The sequence below is a fragment of the Juglans microcarpa x Juglans regia genome, chromosome 4D (assembly GCF_004785595.1).
Source record: "Juglans microcarpa x Juglans regia isolate MS1-56 chromosome 4D, Jm3101_v1.0, whole genome shotgun sequence".
In the NCBI taxonomy this organism is placed as follows: domain Eukaryota; kingdom Viridiplantae; phylum Streptophyta; class Magnoliopsida; order Fagales; family Juglandaceae; genus Juglans; species Juglans microcarpa x Juglans regia.
Genome location: NC_054600.1, coordinates 10,477,940 through 10,497,421, shown reverse-complemented (window position 1 = coordinate 10,497,421; position 19,482 = coordinate 10,477,940). Strand labels below are relative to the sequence as shown.

At 38.1% G+C, this 19,482-nt stretch overlaps 1 protein-coding gene across 1 annotated transcript; it reads right to left on the bottom strand.

The window, feature by feature from the left end:
- Positions 1 to 1,374: 1,374 nt before the first annotated feature.
- On the bottom strand, positions 1,375 to 17,967 carry LOC121260606. Its single transcript, XM_041162545.1, has 4 exons — positions 17,557 to 17,967; positions 16,175 to 16,369; positions 2,939 to 3,120; positions 1,375 to 2,019 (listed from the first exon to the last, which is right to left on the bottom strand). The coding sequence occupies exons 1-4, from the start codon at positions 17,843 to 17,845 to the stop codon at positions 1,702 to 1,704; spliced, it is 984 nt and encodes a 327-aa protein (XP_041018479.1). The 5' UTR covers positions 17,846 to 17,967; the 3' UTR covers positions 1,375 to 1,701.
- Positions 17,968 to 19,482: the final 1,515 nt, after the last annotated feature.

Here is a 19,482-nt window from a genome sequence, read left to right as displayed (position 1 = left end):
AGTTAGTATAGTGGAGTGCAAAAGTACTTGCCCCTAGGCGAACATTAGGTAGAGCAAAAGTGCTCATCCCTACGCAAGCATTAGTTAGAGCAAAATTGCTCACTCGTAGACGAGCAATGTGAAGGAGTATAAAGTTCGTGACTTCGGCAAGCATCATGGAAAAGCAAAATGCTTCCCAGACAAGCATCCGGAGAGCACCAAGGGACTGGCATCATATTTTGAATTCTCATAATAGAATGAACCTAAACTTATTTAACTTAACATTGTTGTTTGTGAATTTGACATATTCAAATTAAAATCTATATTTCTCAATTTAATATTATTACTTTGTCAGATTGGATTGGAATTTTTATTTTTTATTTGAAATTATTAATATGTAAGATAACAGATAATCGTCTCTTGCACGTTGATGTTAACTAAGCTCGTAAAGACAGAAGATATAAGAGTTGGAGAAAGCAAGTAGCCCAACACCCATTCCCCCAGTATGACCCATAAGTGCATTTTTATTTTTATTTTTTAATGTGTTTTTTTCTAAATATTAAAAAAAAAAAACACACACACACACAAATTCACTTATCGATCACATAGGGTGTGTTAGCACATTACTTAAAATGAGACACATTATAACTTAAAAAAAAAATCAAAACACCAATCATTTTTTAGCATTGTTGATGAGGAAAGCTTCTACATCAGCAGTGTGGTAGGTGTGTTAAAAATAAAGCTTCTAAATAGATTTTCTCTTATAAAAAGTCCATTGGTATACATGTATTATTTCCCTTATAACGTTTTAAAAAGAAAGAAATCTCATAAACTTAACCTAAAAAAGTACTCGACGAGAAAATAATTTTAGGAAGAAATTGGCTTGTTCCAAATGTGCTACATATTTCTGATGGAGGAGAAGTTGCCTTCTCACTTTTGAATTTGCTACATATTTGTTCTTAAGTTATTGAAATGTGACAATTTACACCTTCGATTAATACTGGATTGTACCATTTGCCTTATGTTTCATCGATCTTTAAAAGTCAGGTTCTAACAATTGGTACAAACTACCAAATTAGAACGTTTGGGGAAAATGGAAAATATTAGCACCCTTTGAAAAATTAGAATTCAAAAAGAAATTAGAAACTCGCTAGTTTCTAAGAGAAAATTTTTCCCATAAGTTAGTATTCACCACCCCACACCCTATGAAAAACATCTCCATATCTTATGAAAAACACTCACACCTTATAAAAAAGGTATAGGTGTGAGGTATGTGAATAAATAGTTGATGCAAGCAGTAAAGTTATTTTCCCCTGGTAAAAGAGATCAATCAGAAAAAGTATCCACCATTTCAAAGCCTTGACAGCAAATTGTATCGAAAGCCCTGTTTTTTCCTCTGTAATCTGTATATGAAAAACTTTGTTTATGTTTTTTTTTTTTTTTTTTTTTTTTTCCCACACAGGGCAATATAGTTGTAGTTACTCACATATTTTAACCCCCCCAACAAAAAAAAAAAAAAAAAAGGAAAAATATCTCATCTTGAAACATGATTTATCAACCCAACACCACCAGTAGAGAAGTGATGTTGCAGATGTACTCTTATTGATAGATGGCTGCATTGTAAGGAGGTGGATAATGTGTGTTAGGCAATGCTGCCTAGACAGCAACAAGCTCTGCCAACATGATAGATATCAGGGCTGATGACAGTCTCTGCCTCAGAACTCAACGATCAAGAGAATGATAGACGGGATTAGCTTCAAGTTGCTCGGCAAATTTCTCGAGAACCTCCTTCACGAGTTTTCCAAAATTATTGTTCTCTATGTCCACATCACTTTTTCCATCCTTAACATCAGCAAACACTGCATTGTAAAGAAGCACCACTGCTTCATCGGCTTCTAATGGCGGCAAGCCCAATGCTTTCCCATTTCTCTCAAGGAAGCCCCTGATTAATTCGAAACTCCCTACACTATCCTTTCCACTCTGCTTTTCCTCCACTATCTTCCTCACGACATTGTTCAATTCCTCCTCATCATCCAAAATCTACAATGTTATTTAGCGTTATCAAAATTAATCCAATAGAAAAATGTATATATTAACACGGAATATTTCTTGAAAGGCTAATGCCAATAATCGCTAAATTCCAGACTCGTTGAAAAAAGCCAAACACATGCGTTACAATTAAGTGAAATTTTGAAATCCAGTTCAGCCATTGATCCAATAAAGTACTAGGACAGCAAATGCTAGGTCGGAAGGTATGGCCAAACTGGTGGCCAATGTCAGAATAAGTTCCAATTACTTCATCCTATCACCAATGCGAAAAGGTTGATTTTAAGAACATGCTTAGTGTTACCGAATTCAGATTAACTTGTGCCTATTAAGTTTAAGCTTATCCATCTTTTATTTCTAAAACTTTATATTATTAGATTTTCAATTAGTTGCAGAGCACTTCCAAGCTGTGCTATGGTGATCCAGCATTCAGAATACTGTTAAACAGTCTAATGCTGGACAGAAGCCAATTTTGTCCTGTATAATATGATCAAAATCTCTTAAGATTTTCACAAATATCTGATTCATTGGAAATAATTCTAAAGCCTCTCGTAACCTTTCTTGTGTTATTCTAGAGTGGCCGATATCATTCCCTTTTTTCTCTATTGTAAGTTAATTTCCTCATTCAAAATACAGTTTCATGTTTTCTAAACAGAAACAAAACCCACATTGTTTCTTAAATTCAAATTATGCCAAAGGAAGTTAGACCTCGATTTCCCAGTAAAAGAAGCAGACTTCTCATTACAGGTTATCGAAATAAATACATTAGGTATATTTAACTGAAGGAACAAATTTCATAGCTAAAAAACAAAAATAAAAATAAAAAAGAAGACGAAAGGAAACTAAAGGCAAAGATAATTAACAATAAGTATTGAAAAGATATCTAAAACGAAGTATTGCGAGAATGGACTACCTTTTTCAGCTTAGAACCATTGATGATCCTGATGTTCCGGATGCAAACAACATGCTTTTCAGCCAAGGCCTCAGCGAGTTCTTGAAGAACTGGCTGGAGTGATTGTGCAAATTGTGCTTGGCCCAATTCTTCTTCTCCCTCTGGCTCGTGTTTCCGCAAGATATCATTTAGCAAAGGAAATGCTGTTCAATTGCACCTCGTGGGTTATGATTTGAGAACATTATCATGTATGGAACTGATAATTAATAAAACTCAGAGTACAGACTAGATTAGCAAGTTCATCGTGAGTCTCTGAATGTGGGCTAGGTTCTACAGTGAAACTCTACACATGAGATCCCGAGCACAAAGATAGTGGTATCCCATGGCAAGTTCAACTAATTTGAGTCCTTTAATATGAGATCCCACCTATTGAATCTAGGATTATACCTCTGGATGTGGGCTTACGACTAAAAATAAGAAATTAACCAAATACAATTAGATGAATAAATTATATGGCCCATAAATTGTGTGGTTTCACAGAAAGAGCTACCTTTGGTCCAGAAGATGGGAACTGATTTCCCCAATAAAGAGTAGAATGATGTCGATTCTAGAGGATGTACCCACAAAATAGTTTTTCTCATGGACTAGTGTTTTGAGGGTATGCAATAATCTAAATTGTTGGGGGGGGGGAGGGGTTGGGGAGGGGAAGAGAAGAGTGATAAGCTATCCAAGCCTTAGTCAAGATACGAATCGTTAGAGGTCATGACAGACAACATGCAAAACATAGACTTGGGGCTAAAACAGAAAATTTACTTGAAAAAAGTATGCTAGCTATAGATGTGCCATATAATCAAGTACGAGCACACTATCATCTGCTAGAGTTGTTAGCTATTATTAAAATTATTTTATAGTTAAACTTGTCCTTTTATGCAGACAGTCAATATAAAAGAAATTTTCATCACATTCTCTTTGTTTTCTCTACTTCTTTATCACTCTTTTCAAGTTTACAACTCAACTATACAACTCAACTTTTACAACTTCACTTGGTAAGAGAGCAACCGATCCACTAACTAGTAAAAGCATCAGAATCTGAAGGTCATCAGCTCTTGACTAAGGCGTTCTAATGCCAGCATCCATATGCTGACATCATGGTCGACATCATATTGAACTCCAGCGATAACATGGTTTGAGGCACCAGAGCCTTATTGGTTGTTATGGTGATTTTTCCAGATTGTTTCAAGTCATATGATGGGATCTTTGAATGGTTTGTGGAGTTTCTTTGTGGTGTGTATGCATCAATATTGTTCATCCACTATTGGTTGGTTGAATTTGGTTGTTGTTCAACTTTTGCTTGATTGTCTTCAGTATGGCCGAGTTAAATCTTCACCATTCAATGTTGATATGCCGAAATCAATTAACTCAAAAATAAAATAAAATAAATGATCTGAATTATCCAGCTTGGGTATATGTTATGAAAATCTTCGTACGTGGAAAATGAAGATTGAAAATTTGATGGATAATCCACCAGTCATGAAAGATGACTCTTATGTGCATTGGATGAGTGAGGAATCTATTGTTATGGGGTGGCTGTGGCATGATATGGAATCTCACATGGGCACCACAGTTGAATGTTGTGATTTTTCTAAAAAGATTTGGTAATATATTGCTACATCATTTCTCATTAGAGTAGTTTTTCTTGGGTATATGAGATATAAGAGAAAATCTCCACCACTACGCAGTCTGGGAGACATTGTCTGAGCCTTTTGTTTTTGTTTTGTTTTGTTTTGTTTTTTTTTTTTTTTTTTTTTTTTTTTTTTTTTTTTTATCAGTAAATAAAAGTTTTATCAATGAGAAATACACATAGCCCAACTATATTGGACATATACAAGAGCAACAGCTAGGCATCATTAATTAGAGATACAAGAAAGTCATGAACTTTCACACCACTGAAATCCATTAAAATCAACCAATGGAGTGAAGTGTTAAAAAATAAATCTCTAAGATCATCCATTGACCACCCGAAATCATCAAAGCTTCTAACTCCTCTCCCTTCAAAGACACCTCCAAAGGCACCACCAAAGACAAATGGGACCATCTTCCATATTACTGCAATTTGCTGATTACCACGTAAGCCTCCATAATTTGCTAGGAGATCAACTACCCTCCTCGGCATCACCCAAGCTAACGCCATTCTAGCAGAGAATGCATTCCATAGGGTCTATTTGTCAGAGTACCAGACTAATCTTTAAAATTTGTGGGATCATCTACTACAGCATCATCCTTTATTATTGACTTGGAGGAAGAGAAGCTTCATCAGGAGAAATATATAATTGCTTCTAACTTACAGCTGCTAATATGTATTCCCGATTATTGGATCTGTCTTGAGACAAAACACCACTGTTGTCTCCTTAGGGTCTTCTACTTTAGTTCTAATAGTTGCGCCTATGGTAGTTTACGCGGTGGGGGTCATATTGGTGGACATGGTATCACACCCAATCCCTAGATCTTAGGGTTAGGGCTGGAGTTTTGGAGTTAAGGCTCACGAGCCCATAATTCTTGCATAAGTGATCGAGTGTTATTGGCTAATACCTGGCCCAATCTGGAATATGGGCAGCCGGCAAGGGAATTCTGAGATGGTGCAAAAGAATGCTTTTAAGCCCATAAAACCACAAGTAATAAACCTGGCCGTGATCCCATGCTGCTAGGAATCCTAATCCTACACAAACTCAAGAAAACCCAAGGCTCTAAGCTGTTCAGCCGAGACTGAGTAGTAGTAGACAGTTCAAAAACTTCCTAAAACACTATCAGCCTCCACAGAGGAGTCCCAAGCCCTAGGAATGCTTCAACTGAAAGATAGACCCAAAAAATCACGCCTACTGTCGACTCAGGAATTCCCAATCTGTAATGGACCCACTACGTAATGACTCTGTTTGAGATAGTCAATCTCCAGAATTAAGGAGGAAGAAGAGGAGAGAATAGAGAGAAGAGAAGATGAAGTAAGAAGATGTGATTCTGAAATGAACTTCCGTGCCTTTCTTCTCCTTTATTTCTCCTTTTATACTATCTTTATTAAATGGCATCATGTTAACACCAACCAAAGACTAAATCGTCATCATATCTATTTACAACAATTGATTCATTCAATTACAGACACAAAATGACACCGTGCAACTTATCTAAACAGTGCCGCACAACTAAAAACACAATTCCTCTTCACATATCCCAAACAAATGCGTTTCAGCCCATCAACTACTTTAACGACCTATTTCCCTTCTGGTTTTCCTGAACTGCTATGCACCCTTTCAACCCAGCTCTCACCATCCTCTATGCCTCGAGCTATCACTACAACCCATGACACAATCTTGGTCGGAAACCTAGGTTGCAGCCAAGAAACATCCAAGAACCTCCAAGAAAAGAAGCTGCCCAACCCTAGAAACCCAAAACACACTCACTTATCCAAGAAACAAGAAAGTCTCCTAGAAACCTTCAAGAATCAGGTATGCTCAAGCCCTCTTGCATTCTGTCGCCACTCTATTGCCTTGAGACTCCTTAGGTTTTCAACCACCTCGTTCCACATCATTGCTGACCCATTCATGCCTCAATACCCCAAGTTGAAAACACCATTAACCTTGCTGTCGATACATTAGGATTCCTAATCTTAGGAAACTTGGCTGCCTACAGATCCTGATCCTAATCCTAATGAAACTCGAGAAATCTACTAGTCGTTGCCATTTGAGACTTTAAATCTCAACAGACTCTGCACCATCTGCCCTAATAAATAACATGCTGCTGCCCCTTTCTCCTCATCAAACCCTAAGAAAATTTCAGGAGCATTAACCCCACAGATCAGCCACTGTCACCAGCCTCAAACCAGAGAGAACCCAAGCTTTTCCCTACACTCCTGATACTTAGGATAAATTTGTAAGGATATTCTCACTTAGAGGCTGAGAGCCTCCAGAAAAGGTGTGAAGAAGAAGAAAAATGAAGAGTAAGAAATAGAAATGTGTATTCACTGATTGGCTGCTCTGTTACATTTCCCTCTGTCCTCTATAAGATCAACAACGACAAGCAGAATAACAGAATTCCTAAAACTACGACCTCCAGGGACATAAAACAACTCAAAAGTAATAACAAACTAGAGATAAAACTAATAAAAGTATTTCCTGACATGTGTTCTTCTCTGATGCTTCCCACACAGTATCCCAACTAGGCCCCAAATAAAGTGATCCAAAGGCTGAGAAACTGCCACATCCCTTTGTTTACTAGACACGTCAACTGCTTCTTAGACCCAGACTGCTTCTTCTCTCAACCTCCTATCCTTAGCGTCGGTCTCTCAACCGCGAGTAGGGCTCCTAGGTGGCATCGTCCGGCTATTGCCTCCGCCATTGGACTGGCAGCTCTACCAATGGTCGGTTCTGGTGCTTGGTCATGTGGCATGCTAAAACCTCTTCAGGTTCTGATTTGAGAATTCCATTGGCGTCTATAGGTGGCAATGAAGGTTAAGGTGAGATCCTTTCTCCCAATTTTTTCTTCAGCAGGGAGACATGAAATGTGGCATGGATTTGAGCAGATGATGGAGGTAGATTTAGGGCAATAGGCTACTGCCCCTATGCGCTGTAAGACATGAACGGGGCCGTAATACCAAGGAGCAAGCTTTAGGTTCCTCCGATGTGCAACCGACAGCTGCCGATATGGCTGGAGCCGTAAGCAGACCCAGCCACCAACATTATACTCTTGTTCCTTCCTCTTTAGGTCTGCGTACCTCTTCATCCCTTCTTGTGCTCTGTGGAGGTTGTGCTTCAAAATTCGTAGAATCCGATCTCTTGATTGAAGGATTTCTTATACTGATTCTACTTTGGATGTTCCAGGAATATAGGTGAGAAGGTGAGGGGATAAGTATCCATATAAGGCCTTGAATGGGGTCAGTTTTGTGTAAGCATTGCTGGTGGGTGTTCTACCAACAGTCAACCAAGGGAACCAACTGAGACCAGCCTTTTGGTCGATCTCCGCAAAGCACCTAAGGTACTTCTCTAAACTCTTGTTGACTGCCTCTGACTGTCCATTAGATTGAGAATGATAGGCAGTACTAAAAGCCATTTGTACTCCCTGTAGTTTAAAGAATTCCTGCCAAAACCTACTCATAAAAGTATAGCCACAGTTTGAAACTAAAAGATGGAAAGGCCATGTAGTTTAAAGATATGTTTGAGGAATAACTTCGCTATAGTTTTGGCGGTGGGATAGGGGGGTGAAGTGACTATATTTTGTAAGTTGGTCTACATCCACCCAGAGGCTATTGTGTCCATGCGAACGGGGAACATGGTAATATAGGACCATGGTTGAGAGGGGATAGGTAGGGGTTGGAGAAAGCCTCCTAGAAAGGTGTTTTCTGCATTCACACTCTGACATACATCGTATCTCCGGATAAACCTTTTAACGTCCGCCTTAAGATCTGGCCAAAAGAAGTCCCTCCTTCCTCTATACATGGTTTTATCATACCCTGAGTGTCCTCCCAGAGGGCTACTATGTAATAACTCTAAAAGCTTTGTTTTAAAGGTCTCATCTTGAGGGATATAGAGTCACTTCGTGTAAACGAGTACGCCATCTTGAGAGGTATAGAGGGAAGGCAGAGAATTTTCTGTTAGTTGGCCAGGAGTTCCTGCACTTGGTTGTTCTTATCATAAGCCACTTTAAATTCCTTAATCCAGTCCACCAAGGGAAAAGAAATTAAGCACAAGGACACTTCATCATCATCAGATTTTCCTTCCCCTTCTTGTATTCCACCACAAAGTCATACCCAAGTAACATGGATATCCATTTAAGTTGCTTGGGAGTACCAATCTTCTGGTCCAACAAGTATTTCAAGCTTTCTGCGTCAGTTTTAGTCACAAAAGACTAGCCAGCAGGGCTTATAAACCGCAGACTCAGCTCTCCTTTTCGTAAGTAGAGAGCTGTAACGATCTTCCTTTCAACATTTGACTAAAAAATGTAATTAGCTTCCCTTTTGCATCAAGATTGCCCCTACGGCCCCTCCTGAGGCATCACTCGACGGTAAATGGTTGAGTGAAGTCAATTAAGGCTAAAACTGGTAGTTGGGCCTCGAGAAATTGAAGGACGCAGTCACCCAACAGCCAATTTTAGCCTTACCTGACTTCAGACAACCATTTACCATCAAGTGTGATGCCTTAGGAGGGGCTGCAAGGGTAGTCTTGATGCGAAAAGGGAGGCCAATTACATTTTTTAGTCAAATGTTGAAAGGAAGATCACTATAGCTCTCTACTTATGAAAATGAACTATTTGCCTTGGTGTCTGCAGTTCATAAGCGGCACCCCTACTTGCTTGGTCAATCTTTTGTGAATGGTCACTATTTTGATAATAGGGAATGTTTGATGGGAGGGTTTAGAGATTTTTTCTTCCATATGTTGTTACTTTGGACTTCAGCTATTGTACTGAGTGGGACTAGCTTTAATGACTTTTATGCTATTTTTCACAACACTTAGCTTGTAATTAGGTTTTTCTCTTATATACTTCCCGTGTACTTGGACTTTGCCTAATTATGTGCATTAATAAATTCTTCTTACTTACAAAAAAAAATTCTTGAAGGCCATTTTAGCCTCTTTTGTGCAATCGAAATTATTCTTCTTAAGCATGTTGGTGAGGGGTGCCGCAATACCACCATATCCACGGATAAATCTCCTATAGTAGCCTATTAAGCCCAAGAACCCTCTCAACCCCTTAATAGAGTTGGGTAGGTGCCATTGTATCATTGCTTGCAACTTCTCTATATCTGCTCCAACTCCCTGGGCAGAAATCAAGTGCCCTAAATATGTTATCTCACTACAGCCAAACTTGCATTTGGAGAGTTTGGAAAAGAGCTAATACTGTCTAAGAGTTTCCAAAGCCATTTGTAAGTGTCTCGCATGCTCCACTTCGCTTTTGTTGTACACTAAAATGTCATAAAAAACACTAAAATAAACTTTTTGAGGAATGGCTTAAATACCCCATTCATGAAACTTTGGAAGGTTGAGGGAGGATTAGTTAGCCCAAAGGGCATAACTAAGAACTCATAGTATCGCTCATGAGTTCTAAATGTTGTCTTGAGGACATCATCGGGCCTCACACGTATTTGGTGATAACCAAACCTGAGGCCAAGTTTGGAAAACACTGTTGACCCATGCAATTCATCCATAACCTCCTTCAAAAAGGGTATTGGAAATTTGTCCTTATTGGTGACTTGATTAAGGGCACAATAGTCTACACAAAGGCGCTAGGTCCCATCTACCTTTCTAACCAACAAAACAGGTGATGAATAGGGACTCTGGCTTGACTGAATGACCCCAGAAGCTAGGAGTTTCTTCACTATTCTTTCAATCTCATTCTTATGAAAAGAAGGGTAATGGCAGGGCCTTATTGACATAGGTTTAGAATTTGGCAATAAGTTAATTGAATGATCATGGCACCTAACGCGGGGGAAAGGGGGGGGGGGGGGTAGTCCCTTAGGTTCCACAAACACATCTACATAGGTGTCTAACTTAGGTTCTTCAATTAGCTGCAAGACTACTCCCTTTGTCTCGACCTTGTGAAATTTGTTTAATGAGCCTTCCCCAATCAAGTGGGATGAAGCCAGCCCTTTAAGTTTCACAGGTTGAGTCTTGTAAGTGAAACTGCATGGCTAGTTTTTCAAAGTTCCAAAGAATGGAGCCCAAGCCCCTTAGCCACCGAATGTGGAACCTAAGACCCATACTTTCCCCTTCACTGGGTAGTTGCTCCCCACTGGCCACTCCGACTTTGACCCTTTTATCCGATTGATGGGTAGCTACCCCCTACTCATCCAAAAAAAAAAATTGTGCGTGCTGCCTGTGTCAATGAAGATAATGAACCACTAAGATCCAACCTTTCCTTTTAATCGCATAGTCTGAAGGTTGTGTGAACCTATGATGGCATGTAGTGAGATCTCTGGATTTTTAGTAATGGAAATGAAATCTAGAGATTCGCTATTGGTCTCCTTGTCACCAATTATCTACCCCTTTTTCTCTTCCACCCCACTGTCTTCCAAAACTTCTTCTAAAATGTATAACTCAGGGTCCCACTTAGAGTCACAATGGTAACACAATGCCCTCTCCCTCCTACCCTTCATCTGAGTTTGGTTGATCTTGTGAATTGGCATGTTGGTCTTAAGTGAGCCCTTGTTGGATTCCACAACAGGGACGTGGATATTTTAAGATTCCAGGTTCATTAGAATGCAACAAGGAGCTCCTATGATACCTGTAGTTTTCTTGAGAAGAAGAATAATCATTCTTATTATTTTCCAACAGAAAAGATTACAATATAAATAGAAGAGGAAGGCCACCAAATCAGGAAGGCCACCTAATCAGTAAATCAAATAAGCAAATCTATAAAACAGGAAACAGAAATATTTAAAATCTGAAATAACTATTTCAGATTTTATCTAAAAATAGAACTTCCTAATCTATCTCCTAGAAATTCAAAATATTTAAAACAGAGTTTCCTAACTTATTTCCTAGAAATCCGACAATACCTTCTAGTGAGGGCTACATTTTCTTCTTGTATCATAGCAAGGCTATAGGCGGCAACCCAATTAGTAGGATTTAACATCCTAACGGGTAGGCGAATCTCATCCTTTAGCCCACTCATGAAGCAACTCTGTTTGTTGGCTTCAGATAGGCCCCTCAATCTATTCAAAAGGTACTCAAAATTGGCCTTATATTATTCTACAAACCCTATTTGACTCAATCTAGTCAGTTATTCCATGGGGTCATCATATGCGCTTGGTCCAAATCATACCAACAAAGGTCTCCCAATTAGTTACTAGCCCCGTTTCTTCCATGTTTTGAAACCACATGGGAGCCTTGCCTTCCATGTGAAAGGAAACAAGCCTAAGCCTATGTTGAGGTAAAGTGTTATGAAAAGCAAAAACGTGATTCACCTTGTACAGCCAAGTGGTGGGGTGCTCTCCAGGGAAGGTTGGAAAATCAACTCGAACAATTTTGGTCTACACCTCCCCAGACTGACAACCTGTATCTTCAGAATGCATGTTACCCCTGATGATGATTCTCCCTAACAATGGTTTTGATACTTCTTTTGCAGCTCTAATGTTGACGCTGCCAGCTAGATCACCACAGAGTCTGATTGTCACTTCAAGGCCAATATCACAATCTCTAGATTTTTGAACTATGAGTCTGTGGTTTTCTTTAGGGCGTTCAACCCATCTTGCAGCTGGTTAAGAGGTGTTCCTTCAGCCATCCTCAAGCTCAGCAGAGATCAACATCTTTGATACCAACTTTGTAACACTCCTGATACTTCTTAAGATAACTTTGCAAGGATATTCTCACTTTGAGGGTGAGAGCCTCTAGAAAATGTGTGAGGAAGAAGAAATAGAAATGTGTATTCATTGATTGGCTGCTCTCTTACATTTCCCTCCGCCCTCTATAAGGTCTACAATGACAAGCAGAATAACAGAATTCCTAACATTACGGCCTCCTGGCCAATAGACGAAAAATATCGGCCATACTGGCCGGTACGTTACGAAATCCAAAACACTGGTACAGATGCCAGAACAGACCAGAAGAACAACCACTTCAAGCAAACTGATCAGGCAGAAATCCTAGTGCGGAAGTTATCCAATGTTTCCTTGACTCCTCAATGTGACATAAACTTAAGAACAAACATCCTGATCACACATCATTAACCATGCTTTTACTACATCAAGAATTCAAGATTGCGAAATAATAGATACTCTCTTTTTGTGTTTATGAGCAATAGGAGATTTTATTAAAGCAAGCAAATAGGCTTAGCCCAAGCACTCCGGAAGTATACAAGCTGAAACATTGGAAGTATACAAGCAAAATAATATATACTCTCATTGAAACCAAAACCCTAGATGCATGAGTCTGTCCAGCTTTGCATGATATTGTGAAATTCTGACCACGGTGCAATATACACACTTTATCATGAAACTCAACTCAAATCACAATCCTACAATGCGATCCAGATTTACAGCATGAAGGAAACCAGAAAACAAAGATCTTGATACCAAAATATCATACCCAAAACCCTTGATTTCATGTCCCTTTGAAACCATGTCAAATCTCACCAAATTTTTAAAAACAATTTTTAAAAACTGTCCAAATAGTCCTTCTATCCTACAGATTTCATGTACAGTAGACGTGCATATATATGCATACAAAGCATTTAGTGAAGCCTAATGATAGAAGTCGTGGTTAAAGTCAGATTTTACACATCACAAAACTGCCATCATGTAGGCAATATCAAAGCTTAGAGCATAAATTTTTGACAAATTCCATGATTTTCTTCACATGTTTAAGCCCTCAAAACATTCACTCATAGCAGATACCATTGCACATGTTTTCATTAAATCAAAAATCATTATCTACCCTTACACCCAAGAGACCGTCTATGACTCTATCATGCAAGTTATGAAAGCTTGCAAAATTCAAACCAAGGATTGACAAGGGTTGCTGCCAGAGAACCTAAAGAACCCTAAAACCGAAATTTCCCTTTGGTTTTAAAGCCTATATATGATCAAAAGCATGTTACATGTTATGAGATTGACAAACCCCCAAAGGCATACACGGCATGACACTAAGATGGAGACAAATTAGGTAGCTCTTCACTTTTGATAGTGACTACAAGGTCCCCTTAAATTTCCAAGCACCTCGTTGGGCCAATCCATCATAGGCATAGCTCAAGCCCCACACTTTTGGTTGGGATAGGGTTTGATATCATTTGTAATGCCCCTAAGGAAGGCCCAAGGCATATTTAGTCAATGGAACAATTGAAGCCCCATTGGAATTATTATAAAGGGTAAGAACTTCTTCATTTCAAGCAATTGTGGGATCCATACACCAGCTACACTCACCATATAGTATGGGGTATCACAATCTCCCCCCTTAAATTCTCAACATTCTCGTCAAGCCATTTAATCATAGGTGACACGGCTCAAGTCCTACACTTCTAGTTGGGATAGACTTTGATACCATTTATAACGCCCCATGGAAGACCCAAGGCACATCTTGGCCATACTCCAAAAGGCTAGTCAATGGTACAATTAGAGCCCTATTGGAATCATTATAGAGTGCAATAACTCATTCGTCCCAAGCAATATGAGATCTCATACACCACCTATACTCATCATTTAATATCGGGTATCACAACCACACAAGAATGGACTTTTTTGGGCATATGGCACTAAGTAGTGTGGGAAAGTCATTTGCTTTTACATTGTGAGGTGGTTGGGGAGTTATGGGCTGGCATCCTTAGTAGAGCCGGGCTGAGTTGGGTAATGCCTAAGAGTGTGATGGATCTACTAGCATGCTGAAATAGGCATCACAATAGCTCTCAACTGGCAGCAGTGTGGCGGATGATACCTTTGTGCTTAATGTGGTGTTTATGGACGGAAAGAAATGATAGGTGTTTTAACAAGAAGGAGCGTGCAGTGGGGGAAATCTGGAATTCATTTGTATTCTTTCTTTTACAGTGGTTTTCTGCTATTGTACTAAAGGGTGGGAATGTTTATGAGTTTTTATCTTCTTTCCAGCTCCCTAGAATGTAATTAGGTGTCTTACTTTGTATACTTCCTGTGTACTTGGGCATTGCTTAGTTTCATTCTATTCAATAAAGATTCTTACTTATAAAAAAAAGTAGTGTGGGGAAAGACTAGGTTTTTCTTTACTCTATGGTTGGCAGCACTGTTGCAGAGTGGGGGAAATAATTGCCTAAAAATTCTAGGGCTTAATGAATTAGAGAGTGGCACAGATTGGTGTATTTATACAACCTGTGTTTTAGTGATTGTTGGGGTTTAGGAATCTTGGGTGGCAGCAGCCGCTAGGGTTTTCTTGGGACTCTAAGGGGTGGCATAAGCAGATTTCCTGGCTGAACTATAGCTCTGACAGTTTGTGCTCTATAGGGATCTTGCAAGAGTTCTAGGCCAAGTTTGGACACTTAGATGAGATGAGATCTCAAAACTTTTCATAATTTCCTTCCCAAACATCACTCAAACACAACATTTTTTTCAACTTTTTCATCTAATCATTACCTAATCATTACATTTTTCCCAAACTTTCATACAAAACACAGAAAATAATACAACTTTTTCAAATTTCAAAACAAAAATAATATTAAAAAAATATATTCAAACAATATTTTAACTTTATAATATTTTTATTCAACTTTTAGTTATAAAACAAAATTATTTTTATTCAACTTTTTCTCTCTCCTTTCTCAAAATCCAATAAAACATCTTAAATCAAACCATTTCAATACTATTCACAAACCTTTTTACTACCATTCATAGACTTCTCATCTCATCTCATTACCCAAACATGCCCTTAGTCCTAGGGTTTTCTTGAGTGTGGTGGCAGCTTAGGGCTCAATAGGATACTTCTTCTCGGTTTAGGACTCCAAGGTTGACTCATGTGGTGTGGTAGCCTTATATCTTGGAGGTATCTTGGATTTTATGGGCTGTGGCAGCAATTCCTTGTGCTTTTCCTACTTTGTGTCTTGGATTCCTACCAAGATTACGAGTCTTTATGATCTCCAGAGACAGCAGCAGACTGTGCTGGAGCTTTTGTTAGGGTTTTGCTCTTATAATCAGCCCATGGATCAATCTTAGTTGGGCAAGGCTAACCCCTTGGTGTCAGTGAGTCCAGAATTTGATTTCCTAGTAAAAAAAGGATTCCTATTCTATTTAGGAAATCTTCAATTATCAAGAATCTTATATTTTTCCCCTTTGGAAATTGCCATATAAGTTTTAGAATAAAGTGAAAACAATATTAAAACAATTTCACAGTCCCGGGGCTTAGGTTTAAAATCTAGCCCCAACCTTAGGATCTAGGGCTTGGGGGTTACACATTATGTGGAGGGTTGATGGAACATAGTGTCACCTTTAGGAGATAATGCACTTAACAATATAGTCAACGAATATTTCCTAGAACTGCATTTCATTGGCCTAATAGTTTTTTTTCCTTGACTCGAAATTTCTTTCCTCCCATTCTATCTCTCTTGTCTTTCTTTGTCTATATTTGTTTCCAAATAATGGTTTCAGATCCACAAATGAATCATCAGAAGTTTATATAAAGAGTCCACATTCAACCGAAAATTCAAAAAATCCAAATTCAATCTACCAGTGCAAGCTTCATTACAAATAACCATTTAAAAAAAATATATTTATCCAATAATATCCACAAACCATAATAATAATCTGACAATACTAAAGCAAACCTGAGAAAGGAGGAACACCCATTTCAACTCCCATGAGGACAAGAGCATTCCGTATCTCACCCTTGCTGATCTTCCCCTTATCTTCTGCATCTAAATCAGTGAACAAATTCTCCGATATCATCGCAAAATCATCCTCGTCGTCTAAAAACAACCGGAGAATTTTCCCATCCAATATTGATATAACAAGTGGATCATCTGAACAGAATTTTCACCCATAAGGACACATTTTTTTTTTTCAATTCATCAACATAATGAGGAACACAAATACAAATGCATATTTTTATATGTACACTAATAAATTTGATTCTCAAAATTTAGAAAGTCAAGTTCTCTCTCATCTTCCCTCTTTTAAAAAACCCACATTTTCACACAAAAAAATCATCTAGCATCAGTTTAGTTTTCAGAAACATTGATTTTTCTTTCCCTTTCTCATAATCCCTCAGCCAACAGAAAAATTCATGCTCCTAACATAACCACACATTCACGCACGCACACAAATTAGATAGAATTTAAGCTTCAAACATCATAACGCACACAAGCACACACACATACACAAACAAAGTAAATGCAATCCAAGCTCCAACCGTAATCACACACACACACACACACACACACACACACACACAACTTAAACACATTAAATGTACAAGTCTATATTGGTTGGTATAACCAATAGATGAATATGATTTTAAGATCTGAACATTTAAATACTCTCTTTTTCCTTCTCCAGATTTTCTCAGCAACCAGCATAGCCAAAGGAAAAAAAACTCTTATTATATTTGATTGTCTGATATTCAACAATGTTAAGTTTCTTTAGCTTCTCACACTTTCTTAGGAACCGAGCACAATCAAAGCCTATATTGAAACGTTTTATATCGTTGGTGATCCACGGATCATGCTGAACACACTCTCTCTCTCTCTCTCTCTCTCTCTCTCTCTCTCTCTCTATATATATATATATATATATATTGCAAATCCATCAATTCCCACAAGATCACCGGGTGGCGGGTGCCATATTACCAATATAGGTAAAACTATGACACGGTGACTCTTATATCAATTTTGATAGTGAAGCTTTATAATAATTTAAGACAATTAACTGATCAAAGATGTTCGTATACAGGAAGAACCTGTAGGCATTCAACCAATTATAATGGCAGAGCGTCATTGATGAATGAAAGTTTTGACACCTTTTTATCGGAAAAAAGAGACAATAACTAAAAAATTGACGCTCTAAGTTTGCTCATATATCATCCATATTCAAGCACAAAAGAAAAGTACATTTGAAAAGCTTCGATCTACAAATAATCACACTAATCCACGGGAAAATGGTTGAACTCCATCAATGTTAATTCTTTATCAGCATAAGTAGAGCTATGTACCTTTTAGTCGATCGGCAATGGCGTTGAGGTAATCTGCCAGACTCCGGGAAGCTTGGTCTCGGCTGAGTTGGGTGTGGCGGAAGGAGAGGACGTCGTTGACGTCAATGCTTTGGAGAGCGGAGGACTTGACAGCTTCAGGCAATGAGACGCCGAAGAGTGCCGTCGAGGCTCTGGAATCAGCGAGGTCGAGCACCTCCGCTCCGGTCAAAGCGGGGCCGTGGTCCGGCAGGGTCTGGTCAAGTGCTCTTAGGTGGGTCCCGTCCAAAATAGTCAATGCGCCGTCTGACATTTTCACAAAGAGAGAGAGAGAGAGAGAGAGAGCAGAAGATGAAAATTATGGCACTGTGATGAACTGGTTCTGTTGTCCTTTTACTTTTCTGGAGCAACCTGTTTTGAATCTTGATTCCCACTAGGATAACGATAGATTATTACTACCTTCCGCTTATTTTCTACTCTTTTTATTTATTTATTTATTTATTATTTTCTTTTCCTTACTAATTAAGTAACTATTAATAAAATTATATATATTTTTTTTAATTTTCTGATTAAGGAAGGTAAAAAATTACTTAAAAGAAAATTATAAAAAAAAAAGTAAAAATTTTAAATGCACTGTGAAGTAGTAAAGGGGTGGTAAGAAATAATAAATCTATCATTATTCTTCCTTGAATAGGTGGGTTGTTTGAAAGATGCAAAGGATTTATCTCGTTCTATCTCATTCCGTCTATTCTAATTTTATTTTTTAAAATATCATTTAAACATAAATATTTTTTAATTCTAAATCTTTAACTTTTTCATCTAATAACTCTCTCATTTAATTTATAAACTTTCAAAATAATCTACTAATTCTGGCATCAGAGACTCCAAGACCCAAATGCCACCCTCTCTCAATTTCTTTCTTCTCTATTTTTACAGTCTCAGTTCTGAAAACCTAAGTTGCTGGAACCTAACTCAAAAGTGTACGAAATACTACGTTAACAATCGGTCTCAAGATGTATTTTTTAGACCGAACTAGACCGAGACTAACCGAATATATATAATATTATTTTATATAGTAGTTGTATAAGTTAATTATGTAATTTTTATCTAATGGATTACTATTAACCATATATATAATGAAATTATTTAATATTCATTGACCATATATAAAGTGTTAAAGAGATCATTGTTTGGGTTCAGAGATAAGTTGAGATGGTTGTAGATGAGTTGAATAAAATATTATTTTAATATTATTATTGTTTTGAGATTTGAAAAAGTTGTATTGTTTATTATATTTTGTGTAGAAATTTGAGAAAGTTGTAATGATGAGATAAAATGAGTCGAGATGAGTTGAGGTGAGTTTTGAATCCAAACAATAACTAATTTTATTAACCATACACACACACACACACACACACATATATATACAATGAAAAAATCTTCATAGACCGAATCAGACCGAATGGATAGACCAGATCGATAGCTAACAGTCCGATTCGACAAAAATGATGAACCGAAATTTTTGGTCTGTGACTTCCCGGACTAATTACACCCCTAGTTAGAATATAGTTTTTAATATTATTTTTGTTTTTGAATTTGAAAATGTTAAATTATTTTTTGTATTTTATTTAAAAGTTTCAGAAAATAGTGTCATTAATGCAGTGTGGTTCCTCGATTTGCCTTGCCTTGCTAGTGTCCTCGGTGGTCTGTCAATGTCACCTTGTCAGAGGATCAAGGGTCCCCTTTACTTTTCACTCATTTATATGGACAGGTACTCAAAGGCTGGATGCTGCTCGAGGGATCTCCAGGACGACAAGTCCCATACCCTTGCAGTATGCTCCCACATAGGGGTTGTGTCCGGGGAATTCTACCTGTGGGCTGAGCCAATGAGTCTATTTGTTCTGGGCTAGGCTTTCATTTCTTATTTCTTTAGTTGCTCCTCTCAGACCC